The sequence below is a fragment of the Salvelinus fontinalis genome, chromosome 24 (assembly GCF_029448725.1).
Source record: "Salvelinus fontinalis isolate EN_2023a chromosome 24, ASM2944872v1, whole genome shotgun sequence".
Classification (NCBI taxonomy): Eukaryota; Metazoa; Chordata; class Actinopteri; order Salmoniformes; family Salmonidae; genus Salvelinus; species Salvelinus fontinalis.
In genome coordinates, this window is record NC_074688.1 from 31,811,791 (window position 1) to 31,832,605 (window position 20,815).

The window sequence follows — 20,815 nt, forward strand, 5'->3', positions numbered from 1 at the left end:
GGACCAGTAGAGATCCTACAGTGAGTAGGACAGGGCTAGGGGTCCTTACCTTTGGTGGCCCCTGCTGCCCCCAGGTGGTAGATGGCCCCCAAGATGAGCCACAGAGCCCTCTGCTCCTCCACTGAGATGCCCAGCACCTTCATGGCTGCCTGCAGCTTGGTGAACTGCTGAGATGACTTCTGTTTGTCCTCCGGCTAGGGAGGGAGGGAGGGAGGGAGGGAGGGAGGGAGGGAGGGAGGGAGGGAGGGAGGGAGGGAGGGAGGGAGGGAGGGGCACAGTTAAGACAGTTTTCCAGTTGTTTTACACAAAATTCAGAAAAGGACATATAATACACATAATAATAAGAGAATAATAACAGCATTTTACTTTAGACTGAGGCGCAATTCCGAAGGCGCTGTTGTCTGCAAAGTGGTTAAAGTGTAGCTCCGTTCTGAGAGGAAACAGGGGAAATGAACAGGTTGAAATCACAGTAAATAGCTAGTTTACACCACAAGTTTAACATGAGAACAGTGCTATATACACAAGACCAAGCTTCTGCAATCTACTGCAACCATCCACTTCAATTCAATCCCAACTGAGAGATGGTAGAGGGATCACCTGAGAGTGCTGTCAGCTCCGGACATCATGTAGTAGAAGACGTTGAAGGTGGACTCAGTCTCTGGCCGTTTGGCCACTCTCAGCTTCTCAAGCAGCATGGTCTTAGGTACAGGAAGAGGACAACAAGATGTCAATATGTGTGTGTGCGTATGTCAGTGTCCATGACCGTGTGTGTGCGTGATACTGCCTACCTGTATGGATGCGGAGGCCACCTGGCCAGCCTGGTCGAAGTCCAGAGAGACAATCTGAGAGAAGCGGCTGGCGTTGGTGTTCATGGAGGTGGAGCTGTTCCCAAATGCTTCCAGGATGGTGTATACTGCCTGCCACTTCTCTCCTGCAGGGATGGAGGGAGAGAGGGCGGGAGGGAGGAAGGAAGGGGGGAACAGCGTGGAGGACATAGGACTGTTAGAGAACAGCTTTATTTATTTAAAATATTATGTCAGTGTTTTGGCATTTCACATTCAATACTGTTCTATTTGTGAGGGGATTCGACTACCATGTTGTGACTTACTTTGATAATCATGTTATGTCATGTCAGTTAGGCTTTGTCAATTATTCTCTTAGTGGAGTTCCTTTCCCTCTTTTGAGATCAAGATGAGCAGGAACGCCTCATTACTTAAAGAGTAGGGCTACTAGTCAGACTCACTTAACCCTAATTGCTCCTGTAAGTCACTCTGGATAAGAGCTTCTGCTAAATGACTCAAATGTAAATGTAGGTATGTGAAACTTACAGAAGTATGTGGACACCCTTTCAAATGAGTGGATTTGGCTATTTCAGCCACACCCATTGACGACGGGTGTATAAAGTCGAGCACACAGCCATGCAATCTCCATAGAGAAACATTGGTAGTAGAATGGCCGGTACTGAAGAAAACTACAACTGACCTGACTTTCAACATGGCACCGTCATAGGATGCCACCTTTCCAACAAGTCAGTTCAGAAAATGTCTGCACTGCTAGTGCTGCCCCGGTGAACAGTAAGTGCTGTTATTGTGAAGTGGAAAGGTCTAGGAGCAACAATGGCTTAGCTGTGAAGTTGTAGGCCACACAAGCTCACAGTACAGGACCGAGTGCTGAAGCGTGTACCGCGTAAAAATCGTCTTTCCCTGGTTGCAACAATCACGACTGAGTTCCAAACTGCCTCTGGAAGAAACGTCAGCACAAGAACTATTCATCTGGAGCTTCATGAAATGGTTTCCGTGGCCGAGCAGTTGCACACAAGCCTAAGATCACCATGCACAATGCCAATCGTCGGCTGAAGTGGTGTAAAGCTTGCCACCATTGGACTCTGGAGCAGTTGAAACATGTTCTCTGGAGTGATGAATCACACTTCACCATGTGGCAGTCCGACGGACGAATGGGTTTGGAGGATGCCAGGAGAACGCTACTTGTCCGAAAGCATAATGACAACTGTAAAGTTTGGTGTAGAAGGATTAATGGTCTTGAGTTCCAGTGAAAGGAAATCTTAACGCTACAGCATACAATGACATTCTAGATGATTCTGTGCTTCCAACTTTGAGGCAACAGTTTGGGAAAGGCCCTTTCCTGTTTCAGCATGACAATGCCCTGTGCACAAAGCGAGGCCCAAACATAAATGGGTTCTCAAGATCAGTGTGGAAGAACTTGACTGGACTGCACAGAGCCCTGACCTCAACCCCATCGAACACCTTTGGGATGAATTGGAAAACTGACTGCGAGCCAGGCCTAATCGCCTGACATCAGCACCCGTCCTCACTAATGCTCTTATGGCTGAATGGAAGCAAGTCCCCGCAGCAATGTTCCAACATCTAGTGGAAAGCCTTCCCAGAAGAGTGGAGGCTGTTATAGAAGCAAAGGGGAGACCAACTCCATATTAATGCCCATGATTTTGAAATGAGATGTTGAAACTAGCAGGTGTCCACATACCATGTAGTGTATATAGCTTGCTGCACCTTCCATAGCAGCTCCCCTGTTTAACAGTCTAGACTAGTAGTGGCTGGTGGCTGGATTCTGGAGCTCTCATTAGCCCCTTACAACTAACCAGGAGAAGCTGAGGAGTTTTGATAAGTTTTGCTAATTATCCCCCAGCTACACAGGGCATCATTAGGGGATCCCCTCATCCATCACGCACATACATGCACACACACACATATGCACAGGAGTGCATACTCACATGAACACACACACACCTACGCACACATACACAAATGCACAAGAGCACATACTCACACGAACACACACACACCTGGAATACTGAGCCAACCACAACCGATCTTCAAATCGAGGTTTCGAAGCCAGCTTCCATCAAGCTGCCCTCCCTCCTCCTCTCCCAAATTCTCAGTAACACCCCTACACTCTCCCCCATGCCTACCTCTCTGGCTGGCTGGCTGGCTGGCTGGCTGGCTGGCTGGCATGTTGAAACTGCTCTTTATCTTCCCCTACTAACTAACACCTACTGCACCTGGCTGGATTTCTGCTGAGTTCTCAGTCAATTAGCTGACACTGATCTAATCAGTAACAACTCAGTGAATGTCCTCCTGTGTACAAACACATGCACATTATGTGCTTAATTATATATTAGGCTATTAAGACAAATTACCTATAGAGTAATTAAGTGAATTTAAGCCACCACGGTCATTAGGTAACACTTAAGTAATCAAGCCACCATCTGGAAGGGGATTATAACAGTCCTTCAACATGCTTTACATTTCATTTAATGACAAAAATCCCTGAATATTAGCTTTACTGCTTGCTGGGCGAAAAGGAGTCCAGGACCAGGCCAAACAGAGAGCGGTTAACTCATCATAGCCGAGGACTCTCTCACCAGAGAAGATCTTTCCGGTGCTGCCAGCGATGGAGACCAGGTACTGGACCAGGTGTTGACAGTTGGTGGTCTTGCCGCTGCCGCTCTTCCCCAGCAGCACGATGGACTGGTCCTGACGCGTGGTCAACAGGTTCCTGTAGGCCGACTGGGCCACCGCGTAGATGTGAGGTGCCGTGTCCTCTCTCCTGCACCCCTTAAACATGTGCATCACCTGATGGGACCGAGGAGAGGGAAAGAGAGAGAGAGAAGAGATGGGGGAGAGAGAGGTGCACAACAGTGACTCCTGTACGGTCCTGAGAGGGGCTTTGTGTGTGTGTGTGTGTGTACGTGCGTCCTTAAAATTGCCACATTCCCAGCTAAGCACCCTGTCTGTATGGTCTAATGGGTAGTCGTTTTGTTATGAGTGATGAGAGTTAAGTAGATATTACAGACTACAGGCTTCCTCAATACTCTAACCTCTAAATCGCATTAGGATAATTAGATTTCATTGTCATTTTGTGGACCTCTGAAGACTTCCCTCTCTATCCTCCTAGTCATCTCTCCTGTTTTAATTCATCCATCCTCCTCTCCCTAAAAGGAAATACTATGACATAATAGCAAGGAAATGCACAAACAAGAATAGCATTAAGTAGCATGCATGAAACCATTCACAGAGAATAAACCAGAATCATGTCAGTGGAGTGGTACAGATATGTTCTCAAAGGTCATGAAATGTGCGTCTGTCGGTATGCGTGTGTGTGTGTGTGTGTGTCTGTGTGTAGATATGTATCTGCTGAGTGTGTCCTCTCTCCTCACCTTCTCTGAGTACATGGAGGGAGCGCTGAGGGGATTGATGATGACCATGTTGGGCCCGGCGTGTGTGTGGATGAGGTTTCCCCCATAGCGCTGCCGCAGGGAGTGCATCACACTGGACTCATTGAGGTACTGCAGCGAGGCCAGGTCCTCAGAGCGGTCAAACGACGGGGGATTCGCCTGGGACACGAGCAAAGGTCAAAGGTGAATGATTAATGACTGAGGAGTGTTGTAATACTAGAGCTTTATTAAAGGAACACTCAGCAAAATGAAAACATCATACATACTGGGATTCTGGTTGTCTGAAGTGGGACTGCTTACAGAAAGGACCACCAACAGAATTCAAATCTGCCAAGATTACCATCATGCCTTTTGAAAAGTTTCTCCAGGTTGCCTACACCTATTTCGTTTTTTCAGATTGATCTAAACAAAGAGCACTTTATAGGGGTAGAGGCTAGGGGTCCATTTGAGACTGGCAATCTCACTGGTAATGTTGTGAGTTTCACTGAGGAGTAGAGGAGCAGTATTAAGAGAAGTCAAGCAGCGATTTAGTATGCCACACCGTGACTTGCCACCAAGAACCTAATGCCAAGTCTTTGATGCAATTAAAACAATGTCTCCCTCCAACCTCAGACAGGTCCCAGTTTGCACTTCCTTTATCAAACAGATTCAAATGTATGATTAGACGGTGACCTTGACGCTTTGAAAACACTAACTGTTCAAAGTCACTCTTTTTATCAGTTCACCCTACGAGAGTTAAATGAACGTCTATAACACCAGGTGAGGATTTCTCCTGAAAGCAGAGCAGACATCCTCTAGTCAAGGTCTTGGAGACAGCATGTTGTGAATGATGGGAGGTTTTTGATGCTTTGTGCCAAAACAGTTTTTAAAGCGTCCTGTCACTGATCTCTCTGTGATTTGGGCCTGGTGCCATGTATGTGTGAGTCACCTGATCGAGGCCTGCCAAACTCACACCTTTTCCCCTCTAGCCTGTCCCCCTCTCCACAGACGTCCCACAATCCCCTGTGCCTGGGCTGACCATCTGTGACTGCTACACACTCCAGAAGGGCTGACTGACGAGTGCAAAGACCCCCTCCCTCCTTCTTGGATCTTTCCCCTACATGCACCCCATTGAAGGTGTAGCTCCCCCCCACCTTCTCCACGTCATCCTCATCTACGTCCAGTATTGTCCCGTCATGTTCCAGTTTGATCTTCACCTTCCCCTCCGGCAGAGAGCCCGCCTCAGTCTTCAGCAGTGTCGCTATGCACACACACACACACACACACACACACACACCACACACACACACACAGACACAGACACAGACACAGACACAGACACAGACACAGACACAGACACAGACACACACACACACAGACACAGACACACACACACACACACACACACACACACACACACACACACACACACACACACACACACACACACACACAAATAACTTATTGGGATATAACTTATTGGTTGGAGTGTGCACAGACATGGTTTCAGGAAAAAACAATAACCCATAGTTTAAAAGCAATTGTAAAAATTAGCAGGGCAAAGCTCTGCATCCCTCCTGGTCCAACTTACCCAGGGAGAAGCCATCCTTGTGGACCAGCCAGACCTTCTCTGAGCCGTACCATGCCTGCTCTGTGGCTATCTGCTCCTCTGTCTTCACCTGGAAGAGATTGTGTAGAAGACAACAGTCACACACAGCAAAACAATGACCTTAGGCCATGTCAGCTTTCACTGGGCCTTTCTGTGGCTGAAGTAGATACCACTCAGCAGTTTTCAACCACAGAGAGGCTTTAGACTTGAGAGGACATGTGCTCCCTACAAACACACCTGTTCACATCAATAACATTCACTCACGTGTTTAAAGTAGCTGGTTGAGAGCTTATAGCATGTTACACAATTATGTCCAGTAGCATTGGAGATAATGGGCTGACAGTGGGCATGCAGTGGACTTGCTAATAGTACATGTTGTGATGAAAGGCAGAGCGCTGGAGAGGCCGGTGGATCAGGCAGAGATAAAAACACAGTTCAGAGTCCCAGATCACAGAGAGACATTTCTCCAGCTCAGCTCTGCTCAGCTCTGTCGCCTAAAAACACCTGACCGCTCCGTGTTACCATGCTTGACCTCCCAAAAGCCTCTCACACGCCACTGGACATGCTCCTTCCGGCTGTGTGTGTGTATGTGAGAGTGAGACAGAGAGAGAGAGACAGAGAGAGAGACAGAGAGAGAGACAGAGAGAAAGAGAGAGAGAGACAAAGAGAGAGACAGAGAGAGAGAGAGAGAGAGAGAGAGAGATTGAGACAGAGAGAGACAGAGCGACAGAGAGAGACAGAGAGACAGAGAGCAAGAGAGAGAGTGAGACAGAGAGAGAGACAGAGAGAGAGACAGAGAGAAAGAGAGAGAGTGAGACAGAGAGAGAGACAGAGAGAGAGACAGAGAGAGAGAGAGTGAGACAGAGAGAGAGAGACAGAGAGAGAGAGAGTGAGACAGAGAGAGAGAGACAGAGAGAGAGAGAGAGAGAGAGAGAGAGAGAGAGTGAGACAGAGACAGAGAGAGAGACAGAGAGAGAGTGAGACAGAGAGAGAGAGACAGAGAGAGAGTGAGACAGAGAGAGAGAGACAGAGAGAGAGAGAGAGAGAGAGAGAGAGAGAGAGAGAGAGAGAGAGAGAGAGAGAGAGAGAGAGAGAGAGAGAGAGAGAGAGAGAGAGAGAGAGAGAGAGAGAGAGAGAGAGAGAGAGAGAGAGAGAGAGAGAGATTGAGACAGAGAGAGACAGAGCGACAGAGAGAGACAGAGAGACAGAGAGAAAGAGAGAGAGTGAGACAGAGAGAGAGACAGAGAGAGAGACAGAGAGAAAGAGAGAGAGTGAGACAGAGAGAGAGACAGAGAGAGAGACAGAGAGAGAGAGAGTGAGACAGAGAGAGAGAGACAGAGAGAGAGAGAGTGAGACAGAGAGAGAGAGACAGAGAGAGAGAGAGAGAGAGAGAGAGAGAGAGAGTGAGACAGAGAGACAGAGACAGAGAGAGAGACAGAGAGAGAGTGAGACAGAGAGAGAGAGACAGAGAGAGAGAGAGAGAGAGAGAGAGAGAGAGAGAGAGAGAGAGAGAGAGAGAGAGAGAGAGAGAGAGAGAGAGAGAGAGAGAGAGAGAGAGAGAGAGAGAGAGAGAGAGAGAGAGAGCAGGAGGCAGTGACGTCTGACAGAGAACATGAATTATCAGTGAACTGAATCTGGTTAAAGACACTGTTGGATGCACATCACTGTCACACACAGCATGGTGGGTGAGAGGTGGGAGGAGTATGAGTGGAATAAATACACTATCCACAAGCACAGCAACACAACACACAACAAGGGACTGACTTGAAGGATGACAACAAGACATTATAAAGTAAAACATAAACACAGGGGATAAAAACATATGAAATTCACATTGTGTGAAATGTAGGCCTATATATCTTATTTCTAATAATGTATAATCAGGTGATGTTTTTTGCAGCCTCTGTCTCTTTGCCTCCTTAATGGCGAACTTACGTCATGCAATGACATCTACACGAGACAAAATGTGATGATATGATTGACCCTGTGGAATCCACACAACCACGTATCTTAAGTGCCATCGAAAAAGCTTCATTTTGAGTGTTGATTTCCCCCTGAAATGTTTCTAATTAGGTGAAAGATGGCCAAAGGAGTGAGGGTGGCTTGGCTGTGCGTGAATACTATGCAGGTGTGTTTGGTGGGGGGAAAGGGTGGGGGGTGACACTGCAATGGATCACAACACACAGAGTACACAGCACTCCAGGGGTCGGTGGTGGGAGTGGTGGACGTGGGAGGTGGAGGGGGTGAATTACACACAGGCACAGCAAAGGCCAGACCTTGGGTTGTTGGGCAGCGGCGTGAGACGCCTGAAGGATGGCCACAGGGTCCTCGTCCACCTGTCCCTGGAGGACAGCATGCGTGAGAGGAGGGGTCAAAGGTCATAGTTAGAGAGTAGCTACAGTGGAAAGATGGGTAGCAATCCACCAAACAACACAAAACATGAAGCATATCCAGCATGGCATCATCCTTCATCATCTGCTGGAATAGACAGATATATATATATATATAGGGGACAGAGAGAGTAATGCATAGTGGTGATCCTGGTGGAGAGAGATATCCCTACAGACTTTTCACTTATGGACTGAATGAACACGGCTTGAGCCAAAGACCAGGCTTGTTGGCTAATACCCATTGTTCATCTGGTCCAAATGAAATAGTAACTAATCCTTCATTATTCTCAAAAGTTTTGTTTAGAGTTTTGAGACATACATTGAAAACATGATCAGACATGATCAAACCAGTGTTTTACCATTTAAAGTAACGAGCACATTATGTAAGTCATCAGGGTTAAGACCAGGGAGGAATGTGGAGAAAAAAATGGGGGATGGCAAAGAACAAGGAGAGGTCAGGCTCTATGTCTGTGAGATGAGCTAATCATGTCATAAAGTGGAGACAGAGAGAGCAACGAGACAGGAACACCTGACAGTCATAAATCACATACAAACACGATAACCCACCACCCACTGCCATTCACTCACACAGCGACTGGACACCACAAAGAAAACAAACATGCGACCATCTGCATGGCGACCACTGCCATGCTATTGACAACATAAACACTGCACATTAAAGTCCTTTGTCTGGGTTGGTTAGTCAGTTTCCATGCACTTCAAGGTCTGTTTGATTTCCTTTGAGACATCTAGACACATTCACTGTTTAATATCATCTGTGTTCCAGAAACAGGAAGGGCAAGCAAGGACTGAACCAGGTCATATCAGGGACAAATAGCAGAGAGTTTGGGGTCTGAAACAAATGAGGAAGAGAAAACACCAAGCACCATTACAGATGAACCTTACAGACAGGCAGGGTGAGAGAGGGGTAAGTTAGAAGAGGAATTTAGGCTTACACTCCAACACGCCACACGAACACACACTCCAACCAGGCCGCCAGAGGGGACGCCTGGGGGCCACACTACCTGAGGGGGGGTTGGGGCTGGGGCCGGAGAAAGGAGCGGAGCTGAGGCACGAACCACCGGCTCCAGCTAGCCATACAACCGCCACAGAAAGATGCAGCCAAGCACCAATTAGAAAGAGAGAGTGAGGGAGAGAAAGATAATGTTTGACAGGTGACAAAACAAGAATGGAAAAAGAAAGCAGCATAGACAGAAAATTAGTTCAATGAATTGTGAACATGAGAATGCAGTAACCCAGTCATGCATGGATATGGTTGCCTGATGACTCAAATGTAATTCTTCCGCTGCTCTATGTTCGATACATGCTTCAGTCTGAGACTGCCATGAATGAAGTAATTTGTAGTGATGTCAAAATGAGGGATGTTGTGAAAAAAAAAAATAATAATTGCTGATTGTTCCATTTCTAACTAATCAGGCTCTGGCCTAATCCATTCGTTTCTGTGTTTGCGTTCTAGAACTCGTCGGGGAGGTACTAAGATCCAGAGTCATTGTGGAAAAGAAACTAGCGTCCGTGGGCGTGGCGTAGCATTTGGCTGGAGCAAGACGTTTGGGTAGCCAAGCAATGGATATGGCCCAAATTAATAAATCTGTACTTTTAATTAAATGTGCCAAAAAATAAAATGACAAATGACTATTAGCTATCAGCATAAAGATTGAACATCCAGTGAAGATCAGAAAGAGAGAAAGAGAGATAAAGAGCATGATGGGTTGTTCATGAAAAATAAATAAGCACCTCTAAAACGCATTTATGGAATGTTAATGTTTCCTGTTAAAATGAATGAAGGGAAGAAAGTAAAGATGAAACAAGTGAAACACATGAGAGGAGAAGCATATATCTAGGCAGTCCAGAGGGAGTGGAAATAATAGAGAAATGGTGAGCGAGAGAAAGAGAGCGCGAGAAAGATAAAGAAAGAAAGAAAGAGAAGGAGGGAAGGTGGGTGTTTACAGGAGCAGTGAAGATCCTCTCCAGGCGTCTTTGAGCCTCTTCAGTGGGACTGAGCGGCGCCTCCTGGAGGTCAGATCATCGACAGGTTGAGCTCTGAAACTACTAGGCTATCAAAGCGCACTATTCTAGCGAACCACATTCAACACTCAACACTGCTTCATAGACAACAGAAATGTGTACTTTTTTTTCATGCTATGAGATGTTCGCTAGATGCCGTGCCAATCCTGAACTCACACACACTTGGTTACAATACCTCATGTCCACAGCATAGCAACAGTGACCTGTGTGAATGCTGTGGGGCCCACCAACACACACACACACACACACACCTTTTGGGTATTGGTTGGGGTAGTCTTTGATGAAACGGTTGATGAATTGTTCTGCGGTGAAGCCTTCTCAATGGGAACAGAGGACAGGGGAGAGGCTGCCAAAGCCTTCACCTTCAAAATTATACACACAGATACATCCACGAGCACAAGCACACCGTAAGTAATGTACACACACATACAAGTAGTTCATAAGATAAAGAAATGATACAACCATGCTGAACAAACCCACAACAAGCCATGCTCTAGACGTCCAGAGTCTAGCTAAGGTAGTGAGCAAATCAACAGTCGACTTGGATGTGAAATCATTCAGATCTCAATGCACAGGGCAAAGCCAAGCAAAACTATAACTAGCTTGGATAACACTACACAAGCAAACTTTAGCCTTAGACAACTATAGCAAATTCAGATAGCCACTGTAGCGGTCAAAGCCAGCCTGTGGTCAGCTAGCCAAGTAAACAAAGACCCTGAGAGGCCCGTAATTGCCAAAACGCAGCGAGAATCCAGCAAAAAGACCAAAGCTTTTCAAAATATCTGGCACCTGCAAAATGTATAGATAGTTCTCTTATCCCAAAGCTTGCCAAAGTGGCTGCAGCACAGCTTTGAACTTTTTTCCCAGAAAGACAATGTCACTATCGGTAATTAGCTCTGCGGGTCTCCCTGGAACTCCAGGCCACAACAACAGAACATTCCAACCCGATATGCTTTTTCCTCCTTTGGAAAACCCCCCCACAGGCTAACCTCAATAAACAATGTTTCCAAGTTGCAGATGACAGCAGGGTCTCTTGGGTTGAGGCTGGGGGGAAAAAGAGCTACTGAACTTGTTTTGGTGGAAGCTGTTTCAGCAGGCCTGGCGTCTCAGAGGAGAGAGATGTGAGGAAGGAGAGCTGTGTGAGACAGGCTCCATCCCCATGAGAAACTCAGAGAGAGATGGAGCTGGTATCAGAGCATCGAACACAACAAAAGCTTCAGCCCCATGAGACTGCACCCTTAGACAGACTGAGAAATAAACTGACTTTGTGCAGATGAGAAAGTTCTGAAGAAACAAATTACTTCAATAGGGAGTTGAGAGCAATTTGGCAGGCTGGGCCCATCATAGCACCAAAATGTAGCTGAAACTCTGCTAACAAGTAGAGACCTCAACAAGATAAGTAAAGTTAGTTAAAATTACACCCCACACACACACAAAAATTACTGGAGTTATCATGGAGACGCAAAAAGTGCTGTTTGTGCATTAGCAATTAACATCCGGTTTTTCACACAGTGGTCTCAAAAGTGGTCCATGCAGTGTGGACAGTAGGCCTACCTCAGGCTTCTTCACGGTTGGCTGTCTGGGGGGCGGGATGAAATCCGGTGGTGGAGAGAGGGTACTCGCCTTGGGAGTGATGACGGCAGGAGGAGGGGAGAGAGCCAAGGACTTGGGAGGGTTAGGGTAGAGAGGCGAGGCCTTGGGGTCTGGGACGAACCCTGCAGCGGGAGTACTGGAGGAGGACTTGGAGGTGGGAACGGATGCTGAAGGGGGAGTGACAGGGGAGGATTTATAAGAGGGGACAAAACCAGCAGATGGGGAAAGGGGTGTATATTTTGGGACTGGTATGAACCCGGCAGGTGAGGACATATGGGTCGATTTTAGTGGTGGGACGAAGCATGACGGGGGAATGGCTGGAGAGGATTTGGGGGCTGCAGTGATAACTGAAGGAGTAACAGTAGTGTATTTTGGGGCTGGTGCAAACCCTGCTGGAGGGGAAAGAGGGGCTGATTTTGGTGCTGGTACAAACCCATCAGGTGGGCAAAGGGAGGCTGATTTTGGTGGTGGAATGAAGCCTGCGGGAGGGGAGAGCGAGGAAGGCTTTGAGGCAGGGATGAAGCCTGCAGGAGGGGAGAGCGAGGAAGGCTTTGAGGCAGGGATGAAGCCTGCGGGAGGGGAGAGCGAGGAAGGCTTTGAGGCAGGGATGAAGCCTGCAGGAGGGGAGAGCGAGGAAGGCTTTGAGGCAGGGATGAAGCCTGCGGGAGGGGAGAGCGAGGAAGGCTTTGAGGCAGGGATGAAGCCTGCGGGAGGGGAGAGCGAGGAAGGCTTTGAGGCAGGGATGAAGCCTGCGGGAGGGGAGAGCGAGGAAGGCTTTGAGGCAGGGATGAAGCCTGCGGGAGGGGAGAGCGAGGAAGGCTTTGAGGCAGGGATGAAGCCTGCGGGAGGGGAGAGCAAGGAAGGCTTTGAGGCAGGGATGAAGCCTGCGGGTGGGGAGAGCGAGGAAGGCTTTGAGGCAGGGATGAAGCCTGCGGGAGGGGAGAGCGAGGAAGGCTTTGAGGCAGGGATGAAGCCGGCGGGAGGGGAGAGCGAGGAAGGCTTTGAGGCAGGGATGAAGCCTGCGGGTGCAGACTTGGAGGGAACCGAGGTCAAAGTAGAAGCAGTAGGAGGAACTTTGGCAGGTGCAGCTAACACAGGAGTCTTATCCTCCGGTTTTGAAACTGGGCCGACTTCAGGGCTAGATTTAATATCAACCTTTGGACTTTCCTTTTCCTCTCTTTTCACCGCTTCCTCTTGTTTTTTTTCAGGTGGCCCATCTTTGCGTGTGCGAGGGCGGTCCCTGGTCCTCCCGCGGACCATGAGGCTGGCCAGCCCAGCTGATATATTGTCCTTCTCCAATGTCTTGATGGTGTCATGCTTGAAAGAGAACAGTGGAACCTTTGGGACCTTGGGCACAGATGTTAGTGCTTGCGATAGCACCAATTTAGCAGGTTCAGGGGCAGGTTTGGTAGGCTCAGGAGCTGGAGCAGCCTCCTCTTCTGCAGGTAGTACCTTCCTCACCACTCGACGTACCACCTTCACTACCTTCTTGCGCGTAAGGCTCTGATCATCGTTGTCCAGGTCTGGCTGGTTGGCACTGCCGTTGGCAGAGCTTCCATTGACGGCACTTCCATTAACAGATCCATTGGGCTTGCTGTTCCCATTCAGCACAGGCTCAGGGCTAATCATGGAATCTCTGCGTGGGTCAGGGCTCCTGAAGCGTTGTGCTGGCGTCTGGATCGGAGGAACTGGACTTTTGAAGCGTTCAGGGACCTTTACGTCCCTGCGTACCCTGGGTGGTGAGGGACTCCTGACCCTGACCCCGGGATGTGTCTTGGCCGGCTCAGGGCTTTTGGTGCGGAGTAGGCCCCTGCCAGGCTCCAGACTGGGCACGGACTGGGAGCGGATACTCATACTGCCACTGTCGCTGTCTGACTACTCACACAGCAGGGAGGGAAAGAGCAGAGCAGCAAGACACATGAGGAGAAACCAGAACAGACTTAAAGTAAACTCACGCAGTTCAGCTTAAAGCCTATGCAAACTCCAATTTGGTTACTCAACCAAAAACATTATCTGAGCAGCCCTGTGTTTGTCTGGATCTTCTGATAGTGTATGTATGGTTGACCAAAGGGATCACAGGTCCTAATCATTAGCAGGATTGTGGCAACTGTGCTTGTTTGCTCTCCTGGACAGGCGTGCTGTTATGCTCACCCAACTGCCACATGCCTGCCCAGGTCCTGAAATAGAACAGGAAGGGTTGATATGAGAGGTGGTGCGTGGAGGTTTCAGACTGAGATAGCAGAGGTGTCTATGGGTGCTGACTTGGCCCCCTCTCTGCACTGGAGCACCGCGCTTCTAATGAAAGAGCTAATGACACACACACACCTTCGCTCAGCTGCAAGCAAATCCTGCTATATCACTCAAACACACACACCTGTGCAGAATCTTTCTCCCAGCTGCATATCACACACTTACACTGTCCTTCCTAACCTCACTCCCCACACTAACTGAGCATCGTGTCAAACACACTGTCCTTCCTAACCTCACTCCCCACACTAACTGAGCATCGTGTCAACCACACTGTCCTTCCTAACCTCACTCCCCACACTAACTGAGCATCGTGCCAAACACACTGTCCTTCCTAACCTCACTCCCCACACTAACTGAGCATCGTGTCAACCACACTGTCCTTCCTAACCTCACTCCCCACACTAACTGAGCATCGTGCCAAACACACTGTCCTTCCTAACCTCACTCCCCACACTAACTGAGCATCGTGTCAAACACACTGTCCTTCCTAACCTCACTCCCCACACTAACTGAGCATCGTGTCAACCACACTGTCCTTCCTAACCTCACTCCCCACACTAACTGAGCATCGTGCCAAACACACTGTCCTTCCTAACCTCACTCCCCACACTAACTGAGCATCGTGCCAAACACACTGTCCTTCCTAACCTCACTCCCCACACTAACTGAGCATCGTGTCAAACACACTGTCCTTCCTAACCTCACTCCCCACACTAACTGAGCATCGTGCCAAACACACTGTCCTTCCTAACCTCACTCCCCACACTAACTGAGCATTGTGCCAAACACACTGTCCTTCCTAACCTCACTCCCCACACTAACTGAGCATCGTGCCAAACACACTGTCCTTCCTAACCTCACTCCCCACACTAACTGAGCATTGTGCCAATGACACACATTCCTATCTCTAGCATTTTACACTTGAATACCCCTGCCTTCCTACAGACCTTGTTATAACCCAACACATTACACTGCCCTCCACAGACAGAGCCTACCTCCACCTAAGAGGCTAACCAACACTTCTGAAGGAAAGTAACACTTGAATGCAATAATAACCTGCTTTAGTGTCTCATCTTCCCCTCCTGTGCTCCAGTCGCTACAGTACCCGGCGAGGGAACACTGCCTGGCTCAGCTCATCAGTCTCCCTACAGTACCTGGCGAGGGCACACTGCCTGGCTCAGCACATCAGTCTCCCTACAGTACCTGGCGAGGGCACACTGCCTGGCTCAGCTCATCAGTCTCCCTACAGTACCTGGCGAGGGCACACTGCCTGGCTCAGCACATCAGTCTCCCTACAGTACCTGGCGAGGGCACACTGCCTGGCTCAGCACATCAGTCTCCCTACAGTACATGGCGAGGGCACACTGCCTGGCTCTGCACATCAGTCTCCCTACAGTACCTGGCGAGGGCACACTGCCTGGCTCAGCACATCAGTCTCCCTACAGTACCTGGCGAGGGCACACTGCCTGGCTCAGCACATCAGTCTCCCTACAGTACCTGGCGAGGGCACACTGCCTGGCTCTGCACATCAGTCTCCCTACAGTACCTGGCGAGGGCACACTGCCTGGCTCTGCACATCAGTCTCCCTACAGTACCTGGCGAGGGCACACTGCCTGGCTCTGCACATCAGTCTCCCTACAGTACCTGGTGAGGGCACAGTGTGTGAGCTCTCTGACTGGGAGAGGGAAAAGGTCAACTGTGGTTCGCTTTGCAACCAAGCTGCATTTATAGAGAAAACTGGATATCTGGAAGTTATTCAGAAACTCTTGAAGGACAATATAAGTTGACAAGAAACATACTTGTTTATTATCAAAACCAATAGTCTTCATCAGGGAGTCGGACTGACTTGCCTAGTTAAATAAAGGTTAAAAAAAAATACATAAATAAATAAACACGTTGGTTTTAATAATAAAGTATCGTCCCCCAAGAGTTGCTGAATATCTTTTATATTTGTGTGAATGTTGCATATTATAAACTGCCTGTTTGTTCATCTTTAGGCTATGTTGGGATATGGCTGCAATTCCCACAGCGAGGCTGTCATTTGAAAATAAAGGAATCATACTATTTACAAAGCAATTACAGAAGCCAAACACAGCGTGGAACACCAGGCGTTTGTTGTGCAATTAAAAAGTGCAACCATCTGTGACATTACATCCAGAACAGAATAACAACGCTCCTCCACATTGTGCCTGTTTTCACATCGCCTTGTTAATGAGTAACTGTCTCCTATTGTGGCGAGAAAAACACTTGTCTGGTGTCAGGAGCTACCAGGGTGTGTGTGGTTCCAATGGCTCAGTTGGTTGAAGCACAGTAGTGCTGGCAAACCTTGAGGGAAGACTACAGTGACTTGACAGGTACATCTCAATAGTCTGAGGCTTCCTCTCCTCCTCTGTAAGGTTACCATAATGGAAACCTGAAACCTGTGATCCCTTTAGTCACACACTCAAGATTCCTGCTTAAAGGGATACTTCGGGATTTGAGCATTATCTACTTCCCCAGAGACAGATGAACTTGTGGATACCATTTTTATGTCTCTAAGTCCAGTATGAAGGATGTCAGAGGTAGTTTTCTAGTCATTGCGCTAACGCTAGTTAGCAACTTCCTTCACACTGCCAAAATCCCAACGTATATTTTAAGCCTACAGCAGGGCTATTTAATCCCGGTCCTGGAGGGCCGAAACACTTCTGCTTTTTGTTTCTACCTGGTAGTTAATTGCACTGAATCAGTACCTGATTAGAAAAAGAGGATGCAAACCGGAAGTGTTTTGGCCCTCCAGGACCGGAATTGAATAGCCCTGCTCTAAAGCTTCACAACATGAGAATGATACCAGTCAACTTACACCCTGGTTTGAGGTCTTGGAGCCTGGTGGTCTGACCTCTTCTTTGACCTAAAGAGATCGGTAAGACAAGGGACTGAGGTCAAAACCTAGGACACTTAGAAGTGGTCACTCGCCAGGGGTACTTGCAGGAAACACTCCCTCACTGCACAACATGCAAAACATAGACCATGCTGCAAACCTGGATGTCTGCTATCTGGAAGCGCTATCACTTACCATACCACACACCACATGGTGTCTATTTGAACGTTAAGACTAATATTATTCACAGACACTAATCTGTAGCCACAAAGGAGCATTAATATGGCCCATTTTGATGTAATAGTGACACCTGAGAACTACAACGCCTGCTTAAAAAAGCTTTGGGTTTATTTTGATGTATTTACCACTATGATCTTTTATTTTGGGTAACGTTTCGGGGAGGCATCCGTTTACTGTGGAGCTACAGGATGTGTTGTGATGGTCAAACAAAATGGCAGTCAAACAAAACTAAATCTAAAGCCAGCTTGGCAGTCAGAGCTCCCCCAGAATAAAGTATTTGCAGCAATATCACGGACCTCGTTATTTTGTCAAAGCAAATTACTCCAGTCAAGGTTTTTCCACGGTGAGTCAAACACTGATATTGGATCATGCATCCGATGACAACGGTTACTTTTAGCACACTGTCAGAAAACTATGACAGAAGCACGGCTGTCAGACCACAAGCTTTCAACGACGTGACTCTCAAGCCCCAAAATGACTCTTAGTGAAGGTGTGATACATGCAGGGCACACATTTCTACAGACACCAACGTAACCCACCCCATGTCCCCACACTGTGCAGTGCGGCACCAACGTAACCCACCCCATGTCCCCACACTGTGCAGTGAGGAAAACTGAACAGGACTTCCCTTTTGCTCCCAGAAGGAAAAGCGTGATGAGAAGGCCATGTTGGCTGCACTGATGTCATGAGCTGTACCGGATGAGGGGGGAAGAGGGGGGAGGGCAGGAATGGAGAGAAGTGCTGGACAGATGGATGGATGGATCTTCACAATTGAGGCCAAAATCACTGTTTTTTCACTCTAGGGGCCGTTACCAGTGGGATAGTGAAAGGACCACGTGTCGCAGGAAGTGAACTGATCAAGTCTAGGATACAAAGAAAAGCAAGAGACACAACAGGGGGATAAGGGCTCTCCTAAATATAAATAAACATACATAGCTACATACATGAACATATGATTTGTGTGATTTGTGGCACACAAAAAGTATCTAGGAAATGTTGATGTCATCACAGTAAAAATCAAACAGAACACCAATACATAGACATGACCTCAGGGATATTTCTATAAAGAAAACATTCAATGCCGAATACCAGACTGTTGAGAAGCTGCAGTGAGGCGGGTTACAGCGCCTCCCTGTCCCTGCTGAGAGTATTGAATCTGTGGGTTAAATGGGGGCCTTTACTCTTAATCACATCTGGCTGTTGCTCAAACATGGTGCCAACCAAGACAGGCCCTGTCACTCCCTGCCCCATTCCCAGGCCCCCTTCCCCATTCCCAGGCCTCCTGTCCCAAGGCCTCCTGCACCATGCCCAGGCCTCCTGCCCCGTGCCCTGGCCCCCTGCCCAGGCCCCATGCCCAGGCCCAGGCCCCATGCCCAGGCCCCATGCTCTACTGTATGTATGTGTATGAGGAGCAGCCCTGGTCCTAATATTCCCCCCAGAACAGAGAGCTTTAGTGGGGGTCAGTCAGTCTGTAGCCCTGGTTCCGGCTCTCCCACAACAAGCTCTAATGTGTCTATAATAGGGGTGGTTGCTGAGGTCTGCTGTGGACACTGGGCAGGCTCAGCCAGGCAGGGGCCAGGGAGACAGGACAGGGCTTTTTTAGGAGGAGCCACGTGGGCATAACGCCTCAGAAGCCAACATCAGGTTGTACAGCCAGGTTGACTCTCTGGTTCCCTCTGAACACACTCACACAACTGTACACGCATACATATAAACACTGTTTACACAGACACACACATAAACATGTACAAAAACACCATCACAAACATGCACAGTGAGCCATCTAACCTGGATATAGCATGGTAACTGACACGCTCAGGCAAATGTGACTCAGCCACTGTTTTGGGAGAACACCAGTGGACTTAGCTAACAACAACAGAACAAAGCCGTATTGACAATACTGAATCGATGCAGTAAAGAGATAGGGCTATGCCCAGAGATAATGAAAATAAAAGCTGAGGAACAGACTTTAATGTCTATTAGTCACTGTGAAACATGACAACTGCCTTCTGACTGACTCGGACAATAAAAGCAGAAATGTACATAGCCTGATAACAAAGCTAATTGGAAACGTGGTTTGATTTCATATGACAAGGAAGAGGGACAGTCATCTCAGGGATCTACAACTCAACCAACAGTGACAAAACAACACTGAACTTGAGTAATCACTGGTCCACTGAGAGAGAGTTAGAGTTAGAGTTAGGGCAGCCAGAGGAAACAGCACACACTCTTTCTGTATCTCAGATCCACTTTGTACTGTAGACTAGGGTCAGGCTGGTCCCCCAACAACAGAAAAGGGAAGTCAACCCACAGATGGCACCCTACACAGGAAATCACAGGATAGCAGACCCATTTTCCACAGATGCAAACTTGGCAAACGTTGTTCTTCAATAGGTTCTCTCTCAACAGTTGGTCAGAACAGTATAATTTCCACAGAATATTATGGGTTAGCATTGCTAATAGCACAGCTCACTATACCAAGTACCAACACACACTGAACAGTTAACGTGACTTTTCCAACAGGGGCAAGACTCAAAAGACACAAAGGCTCCATTCAACTTCTGCTCAATCTGCCTATGAAAGCCAGTTCCAGACAGCTACCATCACAGCCTTCCTGGCAATCACACTACTTTCACTTCTACTATTACAGAATTCTACTGGCACACATACTAAAGCACACAGATCAAACCAAATGAACCAAGTTACATTGGCTAGTACTACACCAAGGCTCAGGCAACAGTCTGTTAGAATAGCTAGCTAGCATCTCCAGAGCCAAAATGGCTCCCCTTAGCTGAGCTCAGTTGCAGAGAGCGATGGCTAGCCCCTAACACTTTCAGCCCTAAAAATAGTGTTACCCATGGTAGAGACCTCACACTCAGCCCACAGATTCCTCCACAGAAGGCCTATCGCTTTCCCCCAAAAATCCTGGAACCACGGCTCCTCCTTTACCTGCTGTCCTCTGTGTAGGTGAGTAGTGTAGAGTTAGATTTGGTAGATCCAATCCTTCCTTGACTAAAATAAGCCCTTAAAACGTTGCTGGTAACGGGGTTCAACACAGAGTTAGTTGAGAGTGTGACAGAGCTGAGACAGCCGGCAGACTCACGTCACATCACACAGGGCACAGGCTGGGGAGAGGAGCCCCCTGATAGGCTGACTATTCTTAGAGAGACAAGGCGGGGACAGCTGTCACGATACTAGGGTCCAGGGGGCTAAAAATAGCTCCCCAGAACCAACACCGCTACCACCAATACCTCCCCTGGTTCCCTGGCTAGCCCCCCACCCAACCCTCAAGAATCCAGCCCAACTAGCAGCCCTCTCTCTCACGACAGTTGCTGTCTCCTCAATTGCTCCGTGAGGACCCCAGTGAAGTCAGTCAGTCAGTATGTGTGTGTGTGTGTGTGTGTGTGTGTGTGTGTGTGTGTGTGTGTGTGTGTGTGTGTGTGTGTGTGTGTGTGTGTGTGTGTGTGTGTGTGTGTGTGTGTGTGTGTGTGTGTGTGTGTGTGTGTGTGTGTGTGTGTGTGTGTGTCAAACCTCTGTTGTGACTTATTTGAGGAGTGATGGACGTCTGATAAATGTCCTGTAATAAAGTGTTTTTGTGTTAACAACAACAAAGAGAGTCTGAGTGTGTGTCCTACATA

At 48.2% G+C, this 20,815-nt stretch overlaps 1 protein-coding gene and 1 long non-coding RNA gene across 11 annotated transcripts in view; both read right to left on the bottom strand.

Moving 5' to 3' along the window:
• The window catches only part of LOC129822295 (unconventional myosin-XVIIIa-like), a 165,268-nt gene that overhangs the window by 80,248 nt on the left and 64,205 nt on the right, over positions 1 to 20,815 (bottom strand). For 6 of the 10 annotated variants that reach the window (XM_055880461.1, XM_055880460.1, XM_055880459.1 and 3 more), the window contains exons 3-11: positions 8,078 to 8,143; positions 5,784 to 5,871; positions 5,347 to 5,453; positions 4,196 to 4,372; positions 3,401 to 3,611; positions 789 to 931; positions 598 to 698; positions 367 to 430; positions 50 to 194 (exon numbers count right to left, since the gene is read on the bottom strand). In XM_055880461.1, coding sequence (XP_055736436.1) covers positions 50 to 194; positions 367 to 430; positions 598 to 698; positions 789 to 931; positions 3,401 to 3,611; positions 4,196 to 4,372; positions 5,347 to 5,453; positions 5,784 to 5,871; positions 8,078 to 8,143 — 1,102 coding nt within the window. The remainder of the gene's footprint in view (positions 1 to 49; positions 195 to 366; positions 431 to 597; positions 699 to 788; positions 932 to 3,400; positions 3,612 to 4,195; positions 4,373 to 5,346; positions 5,454 to 5,783; positions 5,872 to 8,077; positions 8,144 to 20,815) is intronic. The other 4 variants (XM_055880462.1, XM_055880456.1, XM_055880455.1 and 1 more) reach the window with 1 other exon arrangement.
• LOC129822297 (uncharacterized) lies at positions 13,618 to 20,810 on the bottom strand. Its single transcript, XR_008754469.1, has 3 exons — positions 20,127 to 20,810; positions 16,920 to 18,040; positions 13,618 to 13,705 (listed from the first exon to the last, which is right to left on the bottom strand). It is a non-coding gene; the product is annotated as an uncharacterized LOC129822297 (long non-coding RNA).